Source organism: Sturnira hondurensis, unplaced genomic scaffold (genome assembly GCF_014824575.4).
Source record: "Sturnira hondurensis isolate 20B ecotype Veracruz unplaced genomic scaffold, ASM1482457v3 Scaffold0013931, whole genome shotgun sequence".
NCBI classification, from domain to species: domain Eukaryota; kingdom Metazoa; phylum Chordata; class Mammalia; order Chiroptera; family Phyllostomidae; genus Sturnira; species Sturnira hondurensis.
Genome location: NW_028086562.1, coordinates 1818450 through 1836943, shown reverse-complemented (window position 1 = coordinate 1836943; position 18494 = coordinate 1818450). Strand labels below are relative to the sequence as shown.

At 63.4% G+C, this 18494-nt stretch overlaps 1 protein-coding gene across 5 annotated transcripts in view; it reads left to right on the top strand.

Annotated features, from left to right (window-relative positions):
* The first annotated feature begins 544 nt into the window (after positions 1 to 544).
* Positions 545 to 18494, top strand: part of ESPN (espin) — a 30767-nt gene continuing 12817 nt past the window's right edge. For 3 of the 5 annotated variants that reach the window (XM_037062077.1, XM_037062076.1, XM_037062074.1), the window contains exons 1-7: positions 545 to 1028; positions 3988 to 4181; positions 13366 to 13552; positions 13672 to 13854; positions 14008 to 14139; positions 16870 to 17071; positions 18028 to 18299. In XM_037062077.1, the coding sequence (XP_036917972.1) occupies positions 735 to 1028; positions 3988 to 4181; positions 13366 to 13552; positions 13672 to 13854; positions 14008 to 14139; positions 16870 to 17071; positions 18028 to 18299 (1464 nt within the window). In that variant the 5' untranslated portion in view covers positions 545 to 734. Of the gene's footprint in view, positions 1029 to 3987; positions 4182 to 13365; positions 13553 to 13671; positions 13855 to 14007; positions 14140 to 16869; positions 17072 to 17773; positions 17861 to 18027; positions 18300 to 18494 lie in introns of all 5 variants that reach the window. The other 2 variants (XM_037062073.1, XM_037062072.1) reach the window with 1 other exon arrangement.

Sequence of the window (18494 nt, the reverse complement as noted above, 5' to 3'; positions counted from 1 at the left end):
CGTCCCCACTCTGTGGTCACTGCTCTGGCGAACCTCCGCACGGCCCTCAGCCTGTGCATCCCTGCTTTTCCTTCTCTCCATTTGGCAACCCAGTCCCTGAAGCTCACGGTTAACTCCCCCCACCCCAGACAGCAGCTCTGGGTGCTCCCCGATCCCACCCCTCTAGACCCAGAATCCTTCTCTCCCTCCCTCCCCTCTGGAGGCTCTGGGAGCCTCTCCTGCGGTCTGGTGGGGCTGCGGGGGTGCGGACGCCCCAGTCACGCCTGGGGCCTAGACCCGGAGCCCCTGGGCACGTAGGCCTGCTCCTGCCTTGGGCCTCTGCCCTCGCAGTCCCCCTGACCGGAGCACCCCTTTCACCACTAGAAACCCAGTCCCGAACACTCCCCAGATGGACCTGGCGGAGTAAATTCCCTGGCCACCTGGCTCCTGGGCAAAGCTATCCAGCCCGAGGGGCGGTGCGCACAGCAGGCTGGGCGGGACTGAGGTGGGGGGGGGGAGGGGGAGGAGGCGGGCCGCGGCTTTAGTCCGGTGCAGCGGAGGCCGGGTCCCAGAGCGCAGCGGAGGCGGAGCGGAGCGAGTGAAGAAGCGCGGAGCGGAGGCCAGCGGGCAGCCGCTCCGCCTCCCAACCCACAGGGCCCCGACGGCGGCGCCGCGGGTCTCCTGGTGTCCGAGGCCAGGCTCATGGCGCCCGGGGGAGCACGCTGAGCAGGGGGCGCAGCGCCGCGGGCGGCACGATGGCCCTGGAGCAGGCGCTGCAGGCGGCGCGTCAGGGCGAGCTGGCAGTGCTGGAGTCTCTGCACGCTGCCGGCCAGCTGGGGCCCTGGCTTCGAGACCCACTGGACGCTCTGCCCGTGCACCATGCGGCCCGCGCGGGCAAGCTGCACTGTCTGCGTTTCCTAGTGGAGGAGGCCGCCCTGCCCTCCACAGCCCGAGCGCGGAACGGCGCCACCCCGGCCCACGATGCCGCTGCCACCGGTCACCTCTCCTGCCTGCAGTGGCTGCTCTCGCAGGGCGGCTGCAGAGTGCAGGTGGGTCCTAGTCCCTCCCCAGCAGCCCAGGGACTTTCTCCGCAGGACAGTGCTGGCCTGGAGCCCCCCCCCCACCCGGGCTCAAGAGTGGGTGGGGTTGGGCACTTCCCAGCTGAACTTTCTTTGGAGCTTCTTTCAGAGGGTTTGGGTGAGGTGGGCTCCTGGGTTTAGAGTAAGTACCTGGGCAGAGGCTTGGTCAAAGCCTGGCTGCTGTCCAGCCAAGTACCCAGGCAATGAGAAACCAGAAGGGGACAGGGCTCAGCCAGACTAGTATTTAGACTGGGACTAGGGGGCATGGCACTGAGGGAGACCTGGACAGTGCACGGGGCACTGAGGGCCTGGCCGGGGACCGCAAGGCCATGTCTTCCAGGATCAGGCCTGGAGGGGCTGAGCAAAGCCTTAGAGCCCACCCCAGGTGGAGATGGGGGTGTCCCGAGGCTAGGTAAGGCCAGGGGAGATGGTGGTGGGTGTGGGCAGTGACGGTCTCCTCAGGGCCCGGAATCTGGCCTCCCTTCTGGCCTCCCAAACCCAAGCTCCCTGCCGTGAGACCTCACCCGCAGCAAATGCGGCCCCTCCAGAGCCTGCGTGGAAGGCCGCTCAGGCCCTGCTGTGTGGCTCTCCTGATGGAAACAGAGAGTCCAACGGGCACCGAGCCTGGGGACTGGGGAGCACTCCTGCACCCCCCCCACACACACACACCACTTCCAGTTCTCCAGGGCAAAAGGCAGCAGACCCACAGGGTACAAAGTAAACCAGGTGCCACTGGCTACTGCTGGGCCAAGTGATGGGACGCACCAGGGAGCTGCCTGGGGAGTGGCCTCCAAGGGGAGGCCTGGCTGATGAGAAGGAAGTGGCAGCTGGTGGCCAGGCCGTTCCAAGCACAAGGGACAAGCAGTGCAAAGCCCCGGGGCATGCACATCCCTGCCCTGCTGAGCGAGCCGCAGAGAGGCGAGTGTTGGGAGCAGGCTGAGGGTGGGAGAGGCCACCACAGCTAGGTCCAAGAGGGTCTCAGAGGCTGCAGTTAGGGACTTGGAAGATATTCTGGTCTTTGGGGAAAGCAGTGTAGGAAGGAACCAGACCACTCAGCAAGGCTACTGGGTACACTGGATGTGGAAGAGGCAGGAGCAACTGAGCTGGCTGACTGTGCCCTGAAGATGGCCAGACCCCTGAACCCCTTTGCCCTCAGGATGGCAAGGCCCCCCCTTCCACACTTCCTGGGAGATGGCCTGGCCCCTTATCACCCGGATGGCTCTGTTATCAGAGTTCTGGGCACATGGTCCATGCCCACTCTTCTGGGAGGTGGCGTGCCTCCCCAATCCCGGTGTCCAGCCTTGGCCGGAAGCCTCCCTCGCCACTTCAGAGGAGGTGGCCGAGCCGGTGGCCTCGTGCCCAGCTTATCACCTCTCCCACCCTCCAGCCCCAGCAGGCTTGGGTGTTGGAGGCGGAAGTGTATGTGGGGGGGAGGATGACCTGGATCCTGGCCCTGCTCAGCCTGGAGAGATAAGCAGATTTAGGGTGTGGGCTCCAGCACATGAGGCCCCTGGGGCCTACTGTTGGAGCCTCAGGGACAGGCCAGATCCCATAGGTCTGGGGTCCTCTTCTTATTGCTACCCCCCACCCAGAGGCCTGAGCCAGCAAGACCCCTGAAGCTTCAGACCCCCAATCCCCGAGGCCAGAGGAATCGAGGGCCTTGGGCTCAGGGCATGCTTTGCCATTGTCCTCTCCAGGTGACCTCTAGCCAGCCCTGTTCCCTGGGCTCAGGGGACAGGCTGGACCAGACTCCTGGCCCTGCCCGGGCATTCCAGCACACAGAAGGGTCTCAGTGTCATTCTCAGCTGCCCGGGCTGCTCACTTCTGGCCCCCTCCACCTTACTCTGCACACCCTGCTTCCTCCCCAGCTGATGGCCTCCGTGACTTCCCAGCCGTGCCCTGGGCTCTGTTCCCTCCATCCCCTCTTCTCCCTTCATTTTTCGTACAGGAGCCCGAGAGGCTGCCTTGGCCATACCTGTCCCCACAGTCCCCTCTCTGGGCACATCCTTCCCTGATTCTAGTAAACCGTGCCCGCCTCTCACCACTGCCCACGCCCAACTCCCTGCTCACCTCCATCATCCCACAGGCTTGGAGCCAGGAGCTTGGTCTATTCTAGAACCCATGCCCACCCTCCCAAACTGGCCAGCCAGCATCTGAGTCCAGCCTTCTGGGCTCCTGGTTCGTGTCGTCCTCACCCAGGTCTTGTAAGCAGCGCCCTCCACCACCACCCCAGCAGATGCACACGCTTCACCACGGCACATCGGGCCCTTCTGGGCCCAGACCATCTCCCCACTCCCTCTGGGGTTCCTGGGAAGGGGTCTCGCCTAAGTGCCTCCCAGGGGCTGTTTCTAACCCACACCTACCACCATTGGCTAACTGCTGAGGCCCTGCAAACTGCCCCAAAGGGCAAGGACATGGGGCAAGAAGGCAGTCTGTTTTCCTGGCTGGGGGTGGGACAGCGCTCTGTGCCAAGACTGGGTTGTCGGAGGTGCGCCAACCTGGAGACTCCTCCCCTTGGGCACCTGGGGTTGGGTGGAGGAAGGGAAAAAGGTTTGGATGCAGAGGGCACCCCGATGGTCCAGACACCAACCTGGTGTGGCCCCAGCAGCACCCCCTTCCTGGCCCGGCTACTCTTGCTCCATCATTCAGGCATTCTCTAAGCACCCGGGCAACAGGTAGGGTCTTGGCCCAATACTAGAGCTCCTGCTGGGACGAGCAGGTACCACAGCCTGAATGCCCACTTTGTGCCAGCAAGTCACAGCCATGAGCTGCCATTCTCTGAGAGCCCATGTGGACAGCTTGGCAATGCCACTCGTGAACTGAAGCTCCTGGACAGAGCTGCCCCCGTGCGGGTGGGATGCAGGAAGCGGCCTGAGCCAGAGACGGGGCCCTGACTAGACTTGAGGGCTAACGGGCTCTCCTTCCACAGGACAAAGACAGTTCTGGTGCCACAGTCCTGCATCTGGCTGCCCGCTTCGGCCACCCCGAGGTGGTGGACTGGCTGCTGCGTCACGGCGGTGGGGATCCCGCCGCAGCCACAGACACGGGAGCCCTGCCTGTCCACTACGCTGCCGCCAAAGGAGACTTCCCCTCCCTGAGGCTTCTCGTCAGGCACCACCCTGAGTAAGGACACCCCTCTGTGGGGCCTTGGGTGGGGCTGGCCAGGGCTCCGAGGGTGCTTGAAGGTTCCGTGCCCCTCCAGCATGCCTGGGGAGTGACCGTTCCTGGGACCAGAGGGCCAGGCCAGGCACTGCTCCTACCCAAGCTGAGATTCCTCCCCTCCTGGCAGGCTGCCCATGGTCGCTTGCCCCACAGCCCTGCAAGCAGACGGCCCCCTAGCACGCAGCTGGGCGCCCGGGGCCAAAATCCCATGCTCCCCACCAGGATGCTCCCAGCCTGCCCTGAGGGCTCTCTCTGACTCTAGCCTGAGCTCGTTTGCAAGGCTGCTGTAAATGGGGGTGCAGCAATAAGAGCCTCTCCGAGACCCCTAGTGAGGAAGGCGACAGAGAAGGAGCATGGCAATCCGGCAGAAGTGGAAGGACTCGGCCGCCCACCCAGGCCCCCATCCCTTCTGGCCCCCCAGCCCTCTAGCCGTCCACAGAGCAGCAGGTCATTTCCTGTGGCCCCTCAGCCCATTCCCACCACCAAGGAAGTGAGGGTCCCAAACCCCCAGGGGCCTGAGTGGCTGGGCTGAGGGAGCAGCTGAGCAGTGAGTGGGGGTCTCCTCAGGGTAGGGTGGGGCTTGTGGAATAAGGGGGCTTAATGCACAGCAGGAGACTTGGGGGTCCTGGGGAAGGAAGGGAGCCAGGTCTTAGGTGCAGCCGGGGACAAGGGGAGTCCTGGGGGAAAGCTGCCCAGATGCTGCCTGAGGGGGTGGGGCCCAATAGCCCCTGGGACCCTACAGATGGGGACTCTGACCAGTGACCTTTGTCAGTACAAGTGGGTGCCTAGGACGTAAGTGGTGTCAGAGGACCTATCCTGAGAATAGCAGCCACCAGGTGCGAGGTTCCATCCACGGGCACCTGCAGCCCACTGGCCACGAGGGAGCAGGCAGGAGGCCGGCCCAGTCCCGTGGCCCCTGGCAGGGCAGCCGCAGCCAGCAGCCCACTGGGCCCAGGCCCATTGGCAGGGATGTAGGGCAGCCCTGAGACCCCAGGCCAGGCTGCTGTCCCCTCACTAAGCAAGGGGTTCACTGGTTTGGCCACTGGGAGACCAATGGGCGTGCCTCCCGGACCAGGGGTTCTCCTCGCAGCCATCCCGCCTGGGGGCCATGTGGTACAACTTCCGTGTGGGTTCTCTGCTTTCGGACAAGCTATGGTTCCCGCCGTGTCAAAGGCAGTAGGGCTTAGGGGGAAAGGCCCTGGGACCCTCAAGCATAGGCGCCAACCTAGCGTCATCAGCACCCCTAGGGCGTTGGCCCTGGACTCTGACTCCGGGGACCAGCGCTTGTGACACCCCCCAGCCCCACAGAGGTGATTCTGGGGCTTTGTCCCATCCCCTTGCTTAATGCAGAGGACACAGAGGTCCCAAGAGCGGAGGGATAGACTGTGGCCACACTCTGGCACCAGCCAGCCTCCCCCTCTCACATAAAGGGCCCCAAAAGCCAGACTGGTAGTGATGCCAATTCAGTGAAGACAGTGTGGACAGCCGGGAAGGCTCCTGTCATGCTCCCGCAAGACCTGGGGCTGGAGGGTCAGGGGAGCCCCAGGCTGGCCCCAGAGACCCTCCTCCCCCAGAAGCCTGGGGAAGGTGGCTCTGGCTGTGCCTCGGAACAGCCTCTCTGGCTCGGGGCCTTGGGGACCCTGAGCCCTCCCAGGCCCTGCCGGGCGCTGGCTGTGATTGAGCCGGCGGACTCCAGCCAGATGGCCGAGCTGATGAACAGCCAGCCCCTCAGAGGCCACTGTGAATCTCAGGGAGGTGGACAGAGGGCTCAGGCTCTATTCCTGCGCTTGCGACGCGTGTGTCCCTGCTGATAAGGAGACGCTTTTGTGTGGGTGCCAGACTCGGCTTAGGCAGGACAGGTAGCTGGGAATTGGGGGGGGGCACTGCAAGTAGGGGAGGTGTGGGCCTGTGACCACCTGGCTGCCTACTTTGGGGGTGGAGACTCCTGCTCTCCAAGCCTGGGGACCCCAGGGCAGGGACCTGGGGAGGGGGAGGCTGGGACTGCCCTGCGCCGCGGGCACAGTCAGGGACCCAGGCAGCCGGCCTTCGGAGGCTGCAGCTCCCTGCTCTCACTCTCGTGAGCCTTCCGCCCGCTGTGAAGCCTGTGAATTATTCACAAGGGCTCAGCTCTCCCTGGCGGGTGGGTGAGGGAGGAAGGGCTCCCAGCCCTGCCAGTGGGAAACTCGATCCCACCCAGGGAGGCTGTGGGTGGCCTTGGGCCATGGCACTGGCAAGCTGTGGAGCCACAGGAGGGCTGGACAGGCTCAGGGGAGGGCCCAGATAGTGCCGGGCTGCACGGTCGGTCGGGGTGTCAGTTAGGGCTTGAGATCCCGCCCACCCACTTGCCCCTCCTCCAGTATATCCACTGGGCAAATCCTCCCAGGGGCCAAGGGGTTGCCCCCATGACCTTGGAGTCCGAGGTCCTGGAGGACCCTCCACCGAGGCCTCTGCAGAGAGAGGCTCCCTGAGCGGGAGGCACTGAGGCTAACGGGAGGTGGCTGGGCTGTTTCAGGCCCTGGGTGGGTAGGGCCGTCCCTCCTGGCCAGCACCATGCATGAGGAGCCAGCAGCCCCCAGAGCTTCTGACCACCCTGCCCAAAGGGTCCAGGGGCCCCAGGGCCACCTCATGTTCACTCTGAGGTGGAGAGAAGCCCCATGCTCTGCTAGGACCCCTGGCCTGAACGTCAAGGCTGGGGGTAGCAGGGGTCGGGGTTGGGGCTCTGGGCACCTCCTCCCCCGAGCGCATGCCCGTCGTAGCCAGCTGGAGAACCAGCCTGCCCAAAGATCTGTATCGATTCCCGCTCCCTGCAAGTGTCTTCTGCGCCCAGGACCTCCCAGGTCCAGCAGGACAGAGATCAGAATGCGCCCTGGCCAGGAGTCAGGGTAAACTCAGAACAGCCCCTACCTTCTGAGTGTCCCCTAGGAGCCTGGCCCCCAGCCGTGGTGTGAGCCTTGTAGCTACCAGAGGGACAGACTCTATAATCGGCCCATTTTACAGATCAACTCATTCAACTAATGTGCTAGGCAATATCCTAAGTGCCAGGGCCACATCGGTGAACCACACGGATGTCCCTGCCTCGTGGAGCTGACAGGTACAGGAAGGGCGTCTCAGAGAGGCCAGCCCACCTGCTGAGGTCCCGAGGACCCACTGTGGGTCTCACCACACACCCTCTCCGGTCCGTCTCCCATTTCCATCAGATCCTGATCCCTTAGGGCCTTTCAGGTTTGTTGAGGACACCCTTTTTCCCTTCTTAGTGCTAAGCTTCATGGGGCCTGGCTGCTTCCATAGCCCAGTGGGAGGGGTTCAGGCAGCTCCCCATCCTGAGCAGGAAGCTGCATGGCTCACCCCTTAGAGCGGCTCCCCTTTGAAGGTCGAAGGCTCTGCCCGCCCAGCTTGGCCCCTTCACGCTGAGCATCTGCTGCCATTGCGGCAGTGGGGGCTCAGCGATTCTCAGCTACCACCCCCAGGTCTGCCCGGGCACTGGTGGAGGCCCCTGGGGCAGCTGTGCCCGGAAGAGCCTGAGAGGGCACTTCTACGTGGGGACACTGACCCGGGGGGGGGGGCTCTAAGAAAGGGGGGACCTGGTGGAGTCCGGAGAAGCTCCTCCCAGGGGGAGCAACCTTGACCTCCACCAACCTTGCTCCTGGTCCAAGCCTGACTCTTGGTCAGGTCGAGGGGGCCCTGACAGTTCCCCCTGCCCCAGCCCTCACTCTCTCCCTGTCCAGCCCAGGCCACCTTTATGAACCAGCCACGGGCCGCCTGCCGCTCACGGGGAAGCCGATTCCTCACCGTGGCTCAGCGGCCCGCCTCACTCTGGTCCGCCCTCCTGGCCTCCACTGCCCCCCATCACCTCCTCCGCTCCTCCAGGCCCGCACCCTCAGGCCCGCACACTGGCTGCCCCTCCACTTGTACTCTTCCCTAGAGAACCCTCCCTCTGTCAAGTTCAAGCTTCTGCTCCGCCCCCGTCTCCATACCCCCTGCCCCTAGCTCCTTCTGATCGTAGCACGCCCCACAACACACACTCACTGCCCGTCTTCCGGCCTCTTTCCCCAGCACCCTCGCACTGCCTGGCATTACCTTCCACGCATGTCTGTGCGTCTCTGCCCTCTGCCCCGCCGTCCCCATTCTCTGCGCCCTGCGCCTGACTCCACTACCCTTTTATCGAAGGAATGCAGGGTCTGGAATCCCAGGTTTGTCGGGCCCTGCCTGCAGCTCGCTGCACATGACCTCAGACAGAACGCCCCCCTGGCCTCCATCCACCCCCACCCCACCCCCGGGCCCCTCTGGCAAACGGAGCTAACCTGCTCTACCAGCCGCCGAGCGTGCGGAGGTGGCACAGAGCCCCTGGCCCAGCCGCCCCCCACCGCCCTCCCTCATGCATGCGCCCAACAGGTAGCAGCTGAGCACCCACCCCGTCAGCACCAGAGGCCAGCAAGCCCTCTCCGCCTCACAGTGCTGGCCTGCAGGGAACAAACAGGGACACGGAGCAGGGACACGTGCTGCGCTCAGAGAAGTTCTGGCCTGTTTGCTCGCGTGGGGTGCTTTGCAGTCTGGTGCTTTGCAGCCCCCATGACACAGGGCTGTGTCCTCGCTGCTGCGTCCTCTGCTGCTCTCCGCGTCCTGGCCTGTGGTCGGGCAGCCGTGCAAGGTGTCCCTGGAGTGAATGAAACGGGTGCACCAGGCGGCTCAGGGGTGACAGGTGCTGCCACCAGACGTGGGGGCATTTGGTGGGAAGAGACAGACGTGCTCTTTCGGTGGAGGGGTAAAGAAAGCCTCTCTGAGGAGGTGAGACCCAAACAAGAAGGGGGACCGGCCGTGCAAAGGGCCAGCACGCTGCCCTGGGGGCAAGGCCCGGTGTGGGCAAGGCCCGAGGGGGCTCACACGGGGACGCGCCAAGGACCGCAAGGAAGCCCAGAAGCCTGGCGTAGCTGCAGGGAGTGTAGGGGGAATGTTCGTGGGACATTCCCGGCTTGGGGGTGAGCTGGGGGTGAAGCCTCAGTCAGGCTGCAGTGCCTCCCTAATGTGGGCTCTTTTCAAATGAGCCAGGAGGCGTGGCTGGAGGACGAGAGAGGGAGGCCCCCAAAGGCCACGGCCCTCCCCCCTCCCCCCCCCTCCAGAGCAGCCTCACTGCACAAGGGGCTCTCGTCCTCTCGGCCCGCCCGCCCGCCCTCAGGGCGGCATGACGGGCACTGGGAGCCCCGGAAGTGCTGTTGAACCCGGGTCACACCCGTGGGCGGAGGATGCCCTGTTCCTACTGCAACAGGAACCGCACACGGGCGCTGATCCAGGACAAGACTCCCAGCAGGCCCTCCCGAGCGCGCCCTGCTCCTGTGCCACCCGGGGGGGGGGGGGCTTGCTTGGTGGTTACAGTGTGTCCTTGTCATCTTCCTTCCCCGAGGGGAAGAAAGTAATCATATCTGCGATCATTCCCAGGGAACCTCGGCCATGCAAGGGACAGAGAGGGGAGGGGGGTTGAGGGAGAACTGCTGAGGGTGACCCGAGGCTTGGAAAGGTCAAGAGGCCTGGCCAACGCAGATGGATGAGTGGGCAGAGGTGGGGGGGGTGCAGGCTCCAGGTCCAAGCCGGGGAGATATGGGCCTCGGGTCCAGGTGGCCTTTGACCCTGGGAAGTAGGTGACCTCACCAGGGGGAGGGTGAACTTAGAAAGGAGGCTCTGGGGCACCCCGGCATTTGGAGGTCAGTGGGCCAGGGGCCGATGTCCAGCCCAGGCTGGTGAGAACGCCCGGGAAGGCAGGAGGAGCAGTTGTTCCAAGGTGGGGGGGCCCTGCTAGGGAGTGGCCAGGCCAGATGAGGGTGTTTGAACCTCGTCCTGGCAGGGTTGGTACTGTGGCCCTGGGGGGGGGGAGGGCGGGGGAGGGAGTGACAGCAGCAGCACCCTCCCCTCGGGGGAACACGCAGCTTCGCAGAGCCCCCTCCTCCGTTCTGCACAAGAAACATGGAGAGCCCCAACAACTGTTGTGCCCCTTTGCCACGTGTGGAAACCGAGGCTCAGGAGGCTCCCGGTGGCCCCGTGCAGTGAACTGCAGAGTCCGGGGGCGAGCAGAGGCCAGGGCGAGCCCCAGCAGCTGCGTGGAGCAGACCGCTTCCCCCCTAGGTGGTCACCGTGGCTGGAGCTTGATGGGCCGGACAGGGTGGGGTCCACAGGTCCCCTGATCCCCGCCCCTCTCCTGTAGGCAGTGACTCCTGCCTGGCGAGGCTGGGGCACCCAGGCCAGCAGCGCTCCCCTGCACAGAGGCGCAGAGAGGAGGGACCCTCAAAGGCAGCCGGGCGCCAGGCAGAGGCTGAGGCCTCCGGGGGTGTCTCACAGTGAAGTACAGCCTCCGCCTCCCCGTGGCGCGGAGAGGCCAGAGACACAAGGGGCAAGACCCTGGCGCAGCTCAGAGAAGCTCAGCCAGGTCCTTCCTACACCCAGGTCCTTCTGGGCCCCTCTCTACTGAGTGGTCTTAGCTGTCTGCACCTCAATTTCCCCGTCTACAGAAGGAAAGCAGTGGTGACCGCTACCTCATAAGGTCATTTTACAAGGACAAGATAAGCACGTGTGAATCACGCTCATCACAGGGCCTGGAGCAGAGAAATCGTTCCACGGATGGTACCTGCTGCCAACTATTATTATCATTATTACTACTACTACTGCCACCAATCCCTCCCTCCCTCATTCATGTGTCCCTTCTGCCCACCCACCTTGTTATAACACGAGGGCACCCACCCCCCGGCCCCCTTGCCCACCCAGCAGCAGACCTACCCCGCATCCTGGGGCCTCTCAGGCCGGAGCTGTGACTCCGACTGAGGCTCCTGAGGCCGCAACACTGAAAACAACAGCGTGGGGCTCGAACAGCCCCGGAGCGTTTCCTCTGCACCAGGGCCCCAGCCAGGGGGCAGCCAGCGGACAGGCAGGCGGTGGGGAGCACAGCCGCCCCCTCCTGCTTGGGCTCTGCTGCCTGCCAGCTTCTCATACCTTCTCAGACCTTCTCAGGCTGCCGGGCACCCCTGGGTCACGGATACCTGCCAAGCAGGGGCTGCAGGGAGGGGGCAGGGCTCCTGGCAGACCTGGTGCCCTGACCTGGTTATGTTACCTCAGGCAACCCCGGAGAGAGTCCAGTTGGCCCTGGGCTGTGGCCCCTCTACCCTTCGATCCCCAGGACCCCAGCCTTCCCTGTGCCTTGGTTACGGGGTGAATAATTCAGGCTACTGAGTGTCAGTCATGAAATATTGAACGGGCTGTTCCTGAGGCACCAACATGTGAGTGTGCGTGGGGGCGAGGCTGGTCCGGGGCGTGGAGGCCGGTGGCTCTGCTCCAACTCGTTCCTGAGGCGAGGCGTGCATGTGGGTCTCTGCCGTGCGTGCTGTGTCAGCAACACCAGCCGGTGGACACCACTCTATCCCTGACACTGGTAGGGTCACAGGGGGCAGCCAGGCATGGTCCCTGCTCCTCCCCAGATGTGTGAAGCGCTGGGCTCACTGTCATCCCAGCCAATGGCAGTTCCGTGTCTGCGGAGGGCAGCTGGGGTCGGGAGGAAGTGGAGGGCAGGGACTGGCTGTTTGGGGGGCGCTGCCAGGGGTCAAGGAAGTGGACAGAGGCCAGGGTTTGAGGGACAGGGAGAAGTCAGCTAGGAGGTAGGTGGCAGGGGGTTGAGAGGGAAGGGCCGTGTCATGTTGGGGGTGACAAGAGAGTGAGTGAGTGGGCAGACAAAAGAGCAGTGAGTACCCTGGTGCCCGTGTCAGTGGCTGGCAATTGGACTAGGGAGGGAGGGCATGGAAGGATGGGTGGAGCGTGTGATTGATGAGGTGAAGGGGTAGAGGAGCGAAGTCGCGGGAAGCATTGCACTACCTGGGGCGCAGAGGCTGATCCAGCACGGTGGGACCCAGCCCCTTCCCAGAGTCTAGAATCGCTGGGGAGGTTGACTGGCAACTACTGGGTCTGGGCCTAGACTGTGGCTCCACCCTGTGCCCGACTCTGGTAACTGCACCCTGGGTGGTGCTACCCACTTGGAATTCACAGCAACTGAGGCTCAGGTGGTGAGGGGGGTGCGGTGTCAGCTCCCCTGGTCCCCAGGGGCACTTCCTCTTAAGGGGCCGGTGCCCTGTTCCCCAGTGAGGACCCTCCTGTGGGAGCTGGGGAACAGGGAAGCCCCAAGGAGTGGAGAGACGGAATGCCCTCTCTTCACCCCCTGTGTGCCTACTGTGCACCAGGTGCTGCATCACACGAGCAAAAGTCACGGCCTCTGAGCCTCAACTGCCTCTTTGCAAAAGGGGCGCTCAGTGGGAGCCCGCCTGTTCATATTACAGCGCAGCACATGGCAAGCGTGCGTCGAGTGGCGGCCCTCGGTAGGGTTCCGGGTTACCAGCACCCAGGGCACCCGGCTGAACTGCAATTTCAGTTGGACAACAAATCGAGTTTTAGTACAAGTATACCTTATGCAGTATTTGGGACATACTTATGTTTGAGAAATGATTTGTTATTTATCTGATATTCATTAAATGGACATTCTGTGTGTTATCTGGCAACCTCACCACTCTGCCCTCTGGGGACTCAAACTTCTGAGGGAGGCAGGGGCCCAAATCACTTATGCTCAACCAGGCCTGAAAGGTGGTCTGTGGGCCCAGGGCGGTGTGGGGCACACAGGTAAGGAAGGCCTGCTCTGCCCAGTGAGGCCCAGGCCGCGCCTGGGTAAGCCTCATGGAGGAGGGATCTGTACTGAGTATTAAAGAGGGAGGAGGAAAGGGTGTTCTGGGGGGAGGGGGAATGAGCCAAGGCGGAGAGAGCAGACGGCAGCTATGGGTCCCTGTGGCTGAAGAGGTAGGGGAGGCTGGGTAACTGTGTCCTTGTAGACCTTGGCAGAAAGGTGGGCTACTTACTGAGGACCGCGACAAGCTCACTCAGATGCGCATTGTAGGAAGCAGGCTGCTGGGGAGGAGGGAAGCAGGGGGCAAGCCAGAGGGGGGCCCTTCCGGAGGCTGGCAGGGGCCTGAGTCCTGAAGGAGTCAGGACAGCAGGTTCTAGGGACTAGCCCCTCTCCATCCCATCGGGCCAGCCTTCCAGAGCTCCCCGGAAGGGGGCGAGGTTCCCAGGATGGCTTTAGAGAGGGCGGGCGCTGAGAGCCTCCGTGGGTGCTTCCTGTTCGCAGGGGAGTGAATGCCCAAATCAAGAACGGTGCCACGCCCTTGTACCTGGCGTGCCAGGAGGGCCACCTGGAGGTGACGCAGTACCTGGTGCAGGAGTGCGGTGCGGACCCGCACCTGAGCGCCCACGACGGCATGACTCCGCTGCATGCTGCGGCACAGATGGGTCACAGTTCGGTCATCGTGTGGCTGGTAAGCTCGAGGACAGACGGGGAGGAGCCCGGGAGGAGGCGGGGCCTGCATGGGGCGGGGGCGGGGCCAGGAGGGCCTGTTGCCCAGCCCCGCCCCTTTCCCCGCCTTTTCCCGCCCAGGTGAGCTTCACGGACGTGAGCTTGTCGGAGCGGGACAAGGACGGCGCCACGGCCATGCACTTTGCGGCGAGCCGCGGCCACGCCAAAGTGCTCAGCTGGCTCCTGCTGCACGGCGGCGAGATCTCGGCCGACCTGTGGGGCGGGACCCCACTGCACGACGCCGCCGAGAACGGGGAGCTGGAGGTGACGGCGAAGCCGGGGCGGGGCGGGGCCGGGAGGGGAGGGTCTTGGGCAGGAGGGCGGGCGCTCTCTCCTGGCGCCGGGTTCTCCGCGCAGCGCTACCCAGGCACGGGGGTCCGGGCCAGCGGCAGGGGTCCTCACCGCGTGGCCCTGCAGTGCTGCCAGATCCTGGTAGTGAACGGCGCGGAGCTGGACATCCGCGACCGCGATGGATACACGGCCGCCGACCTCTCAGATTACAACGGCCACAGCCACTGCACCCGCTACCTGCGCACAGTGGAGAACCTGGTATGACCTGGACGCTGCTCCCCGTTATCTCCTCCCGGGCCCCACCCTCCCCTTCCCCCAGAGATAGGTTTGGTTACCCCTTCTACCACCAAGGAAGCCGAGGTGCAGCTGCACGATCACACAGAGAGTAAGGGCCCTAGGCCATTATTCCGTGTGACTTCTAAGCCCAGACCACTGACCACTGAGGAGTGGGGGGTGGAGGCAAAAAGGTCAAGAGAAGGAGAACCAGGGTCATGCTGATGAGCACGAACAGTACCGTCTGCTCAGCTGGCCACAGCCCACATACACAGTTCGATTAACTTTCACCACCGCCCGCCCAGGTGGGTAGGGTTAGTGTCCCCATTTCAAGGTAAACGGAGACTCAGGGAGACCCAAGGCCCACAGCTAGTGAGGGGTGGAGCTCAGTGGCCTGGCCTGGGGCCAGGCCAGGGACCTCTCTTGACCACTACCCCATCTGTGTTCACTTATGGTGAACCACTTCATAGCAAGAAACCTATGTTGTTCTTTTTTAAAAATCTAATTGACTTATTTATTTTTAGAGAGAGGAGAAGGGACAGAGAGAGGGAAAGAAACGTACATCAATGTGTGGTTGCCTCTCACACTCCCCCAGCTGGGAAACTGGCCTGCAACCTAGGCATGTGCCCTGACTGGGAATCGAACTGGTGACCCTTTGGTTCACAGTCCAGCACTCAGTCCACTGAGCCACACCAGCCAGGGCTGTGTTATTCTTTTTAAATTATTTTATTGCGATCACACAGCCATGAGGTGACCTACTAGGGCTTGAGCTCAGGTGTGGGTGGGTTCAATCCAGAGCTCTGTATTACGGGGCACGATGCCGCTTTGGGACAAGAGGGAGGAAAGAGGGCTGGTCTCACAGGTGCTACCAGGACACTGACTAACTCTGAGGGGAAGCCTGGCCACAAGAGGGGCTGCAGGATGAGGCCTAGAGGAGCAGGTGGAGAACCCCTGCCCCAGGTACCGTCTGGCCTGTGTGGGAGCACACGGAGCACCCTGGGTGTGGGGACTCCAGCCCAGCAAGGCTGGGTCAGGGTCAGCGAGTGAACTGGACCTGAGGAGGGACTTCCCCCAGATGGGGCCTCCCAGAGAGAGTGGCAGGTCAGCATAGAGTGAGTGAGCTCCCTGACACCAGGGTGTGCAAGCAGGGGCAAACAGTGGGAGGGGCCTTTCTGCACCAGAGGTGAATTTCTCCCATCAGGGAGAGTCTGAGATTCTGTTGTGGGGGCTGGGGCAGCAGGAGCCCCCATCCCCTCCCAGCGGCAGCAGCCCCTGGCACTAGGCAGCACACACCAGCCCTGAAACCTGACTCCCAGTGCACCCCGCCTCGTGCTTCAGGGGGTAATCTCAGTTCATCTTCACAGTGAATTAATACTAATAGTGGCTACGTGTGGCGTTCCCTGGCCACCGTGCCACAGCCCTTGGCTCACGTTTAAAGTCATTTTGACGGCCTGCCGGGGCCAGCAGCAGCGCTATCCCATCACAGAAAGGGGCTCACCTTCAGAAAAGAAAAGCTGCTTGTCCAAGGTCAGGTAGCCAGTAGGTGGGGGGAGGGAAGATTTGAAGCCAGCACCTCAGGCTGCACAGCCCCACCCCTCACCTCTGCTTTCCATGGGGTCAGGCCAGGCACCCACGGTGCCCGTGGCTGAGGGCCAAGGAATGGGCATCCTCAGCTGCCCCTCCCCCATCTCAGCTGCTGTGGATCCCCTTGGCTCCTGGCAGCAGGGCTGGCCCCCCCGAAGTGCGTGAGGTGTGGGGGTGCTGGCCCCCTCACCTAGGTAGGCCTGGTGGCGACAGTGACAGATCCAGCCACAGAGGACACTGGCCCAGAAAAAGCAAACAGTCCCGCAGAGCCCCTAATTACAGGCCAATGAGCGTGGCCGCTGAGCCGTTACCTGGTGCCAGGCCTGCCTCCCCTCCCCGGGGGCCTGTGACACTTCTCAGGCAGGGAGGGGGCGCGGGGCAGGGAGAAGCAGGCCTGGCCAGGAGCAGCGAGCAAGCAGGCTTGCCGGCAGCAGGGCCAGCATGGGCAACGTAAGCAGGGCCCCCACCCCAGCCCGCTCCCATGCCAGGGGGGTCAAGCCTGTGGGCAGGGGCATGGCAGTGGCGGGGGATGGCTGGCTTGGAAGCCTCAGCTCCGATGCCCACCTAGCTCAGTGGGGCCACCCCAGGCCCTACTGCTTCCCCAAGGACCCCGTCGGGAGACAGGGACTAGGCTGCTGTTGGGACATGCCTAGTTGGGCCAGGAGAGACAGGGGTCACTGGCCAGGTAATGAGTCAGTTCTTTCTGCAAGTTGTGGGGGCCGTGCACCCCTCCCCTGCCCCCAGCTGCAATCAGTATTCTCACCAGCTGAAGAGCCTGAGCCCCCTCCCCAAACATACATTGGAGCCCAGGTCCTCTGCCCAGCTGCTGCCATGGGCTTCCCGCCTTGGGGTCCAGCCTGGGCCTCCTCTTCTGTGGGTCTCTCAACCCTCCTGAGCAGGGCGGGGCCAGAAGGATTTTCCCAGCAACCCATGGTCCTGCTGCTGGGGGGCTGGGCTTGCCTCTTAGCCTAGGAAGAGCCTCAAAGAGGGTCTGGTGATAGAGAAGAAGCCCAGAAAGGGCAGTGGCTTAGCCGGGGTCACACAGCGAGGCATGCCTGAGCAGGACCCTGGCCTGGAGCAGGCTGGTGTTCAGGGCTGGTGGTCCTCACGGCCTCCCCTCCTTCTGCTCAGAGCGTGGAACACCGCGTGCTGTCCAGGGGCCCGTCCGCCGAGCTGGAGACCAAGCAGCCTGACTCGGGCATGTCCTCACCCAACACCACCATGTCAGTCCAGCCACTGAACTTTGACCTCAGCTCGCCCGCCAGCACCCTCTCCAACTACGACTCCTGCTCCTCCAGCCAGTCCAGTGTCAAGGGCCAACGCCCACCACGAGGTGAGTGGGCAGGGGGGAGGAGGACGGGGGAGAGCAGGCTGGAGCCAGACCCCTGGGCGCCAAGGGCCAGCACCACCCGCGCTGCCCACAGCTGGTGCTGGAGGCTGCCCAGGTCAACCAGGAGAGGACACTAGTTCTGATGGGAGGCAGGTGACTCTCACGCTGTGTGTCCCCATCACAACACACATGTCCATCTACACGCTCTCTCCCTACAAAACCCACATGCACCCTGCACATGACATCATATTCTTATCCACACACGCATAGACTGTTCCCCAGACTATACACACTCAAGAGTGCACACTGGCACATGTACACACCCAGCATCCAAATGTAGATGCACAACCACACATACAGAGCTGTGCAGACACATACACACACCTGCACTCCATGCAGGCACGAAACTCTCCATTCTATACCCTCCATATGCTCACACACACACACCCATGTCCACAGGCTAATGCAAACACATTCACAAACAGAGAGAAGCTTGTGTACTCACTCACAAACATGCCCGGTGGACAAATGCTCAAGCCGAAGCCAGACACACACTGACCACGCCCTGAGTATAGGTGTCTGTCCACTTGCCATGCCAGCTTCATGCCACCAGGTGGTGGCCTGTGGAGACTGGGTGTGGCCTTCCATATTCCTGCCACCTGCCCTGCCAGATCTGCTCTGAAAAGCAGGCCCTCCGCCCTCCAGGTGGCTCTGCTCTGAAGGCACACCCTGGAGCCCGAAGTCCCCCGGTGCTTCCCCTCCACACTGGAGCCTGTGGTCTCTCCCCAGCAGGTGCAGGGCTGGGGGAGGGCAGGGCCACGATGAGGGTGGGGCCATGCTGGGCTGCACCCCTCAATCCACCTCCCCCCTTGGCAAGTTGCTTACGGGCAGCAGAGGGTCTTGGCCCTGGGGGACAGCCTCTCTGCTGAATTGCACCCCAGCTGCCCCTCCCTCCCCAGGGCCTCCCAGCGCCAGAGCTGCAGACATGCAGAGCTACATGGACATGCTGAGCCCGGAGCTGACCCTGGCCCAGGGCAAGATGGAGAAAACCACAGCACCCCCACCACCACCCAGCTTCCCTCCGCCACCCCCACCCCCAGGCACCCAGCTGCCTCCTCCCCCACCGGGCTACCCAGCTCCCAGGCCCCCAGTAGGGGTGCAAGCCGCTGACATCTACATGCAGACCAAGAGCAAACTCCGCCACGTGGAGACCCAGGGCTTCGGAAAGGAGGTAGTGAGCCTTTGCCCACTTTCCTGTCTCTCAACACCAGACCTGGGCTGATGGGTGCAGTGGAGGCCAAGGACCACCTGGCTTGTGGGCACAGGGTGGGGGTCCCTGGACCAATGACCTGACCAAGAGTCCACATTCCTGGTCAGCCCCATGGGGGGCTCAGGGCTGGGCGCTGGGCACAGGGAGATAGGTAAG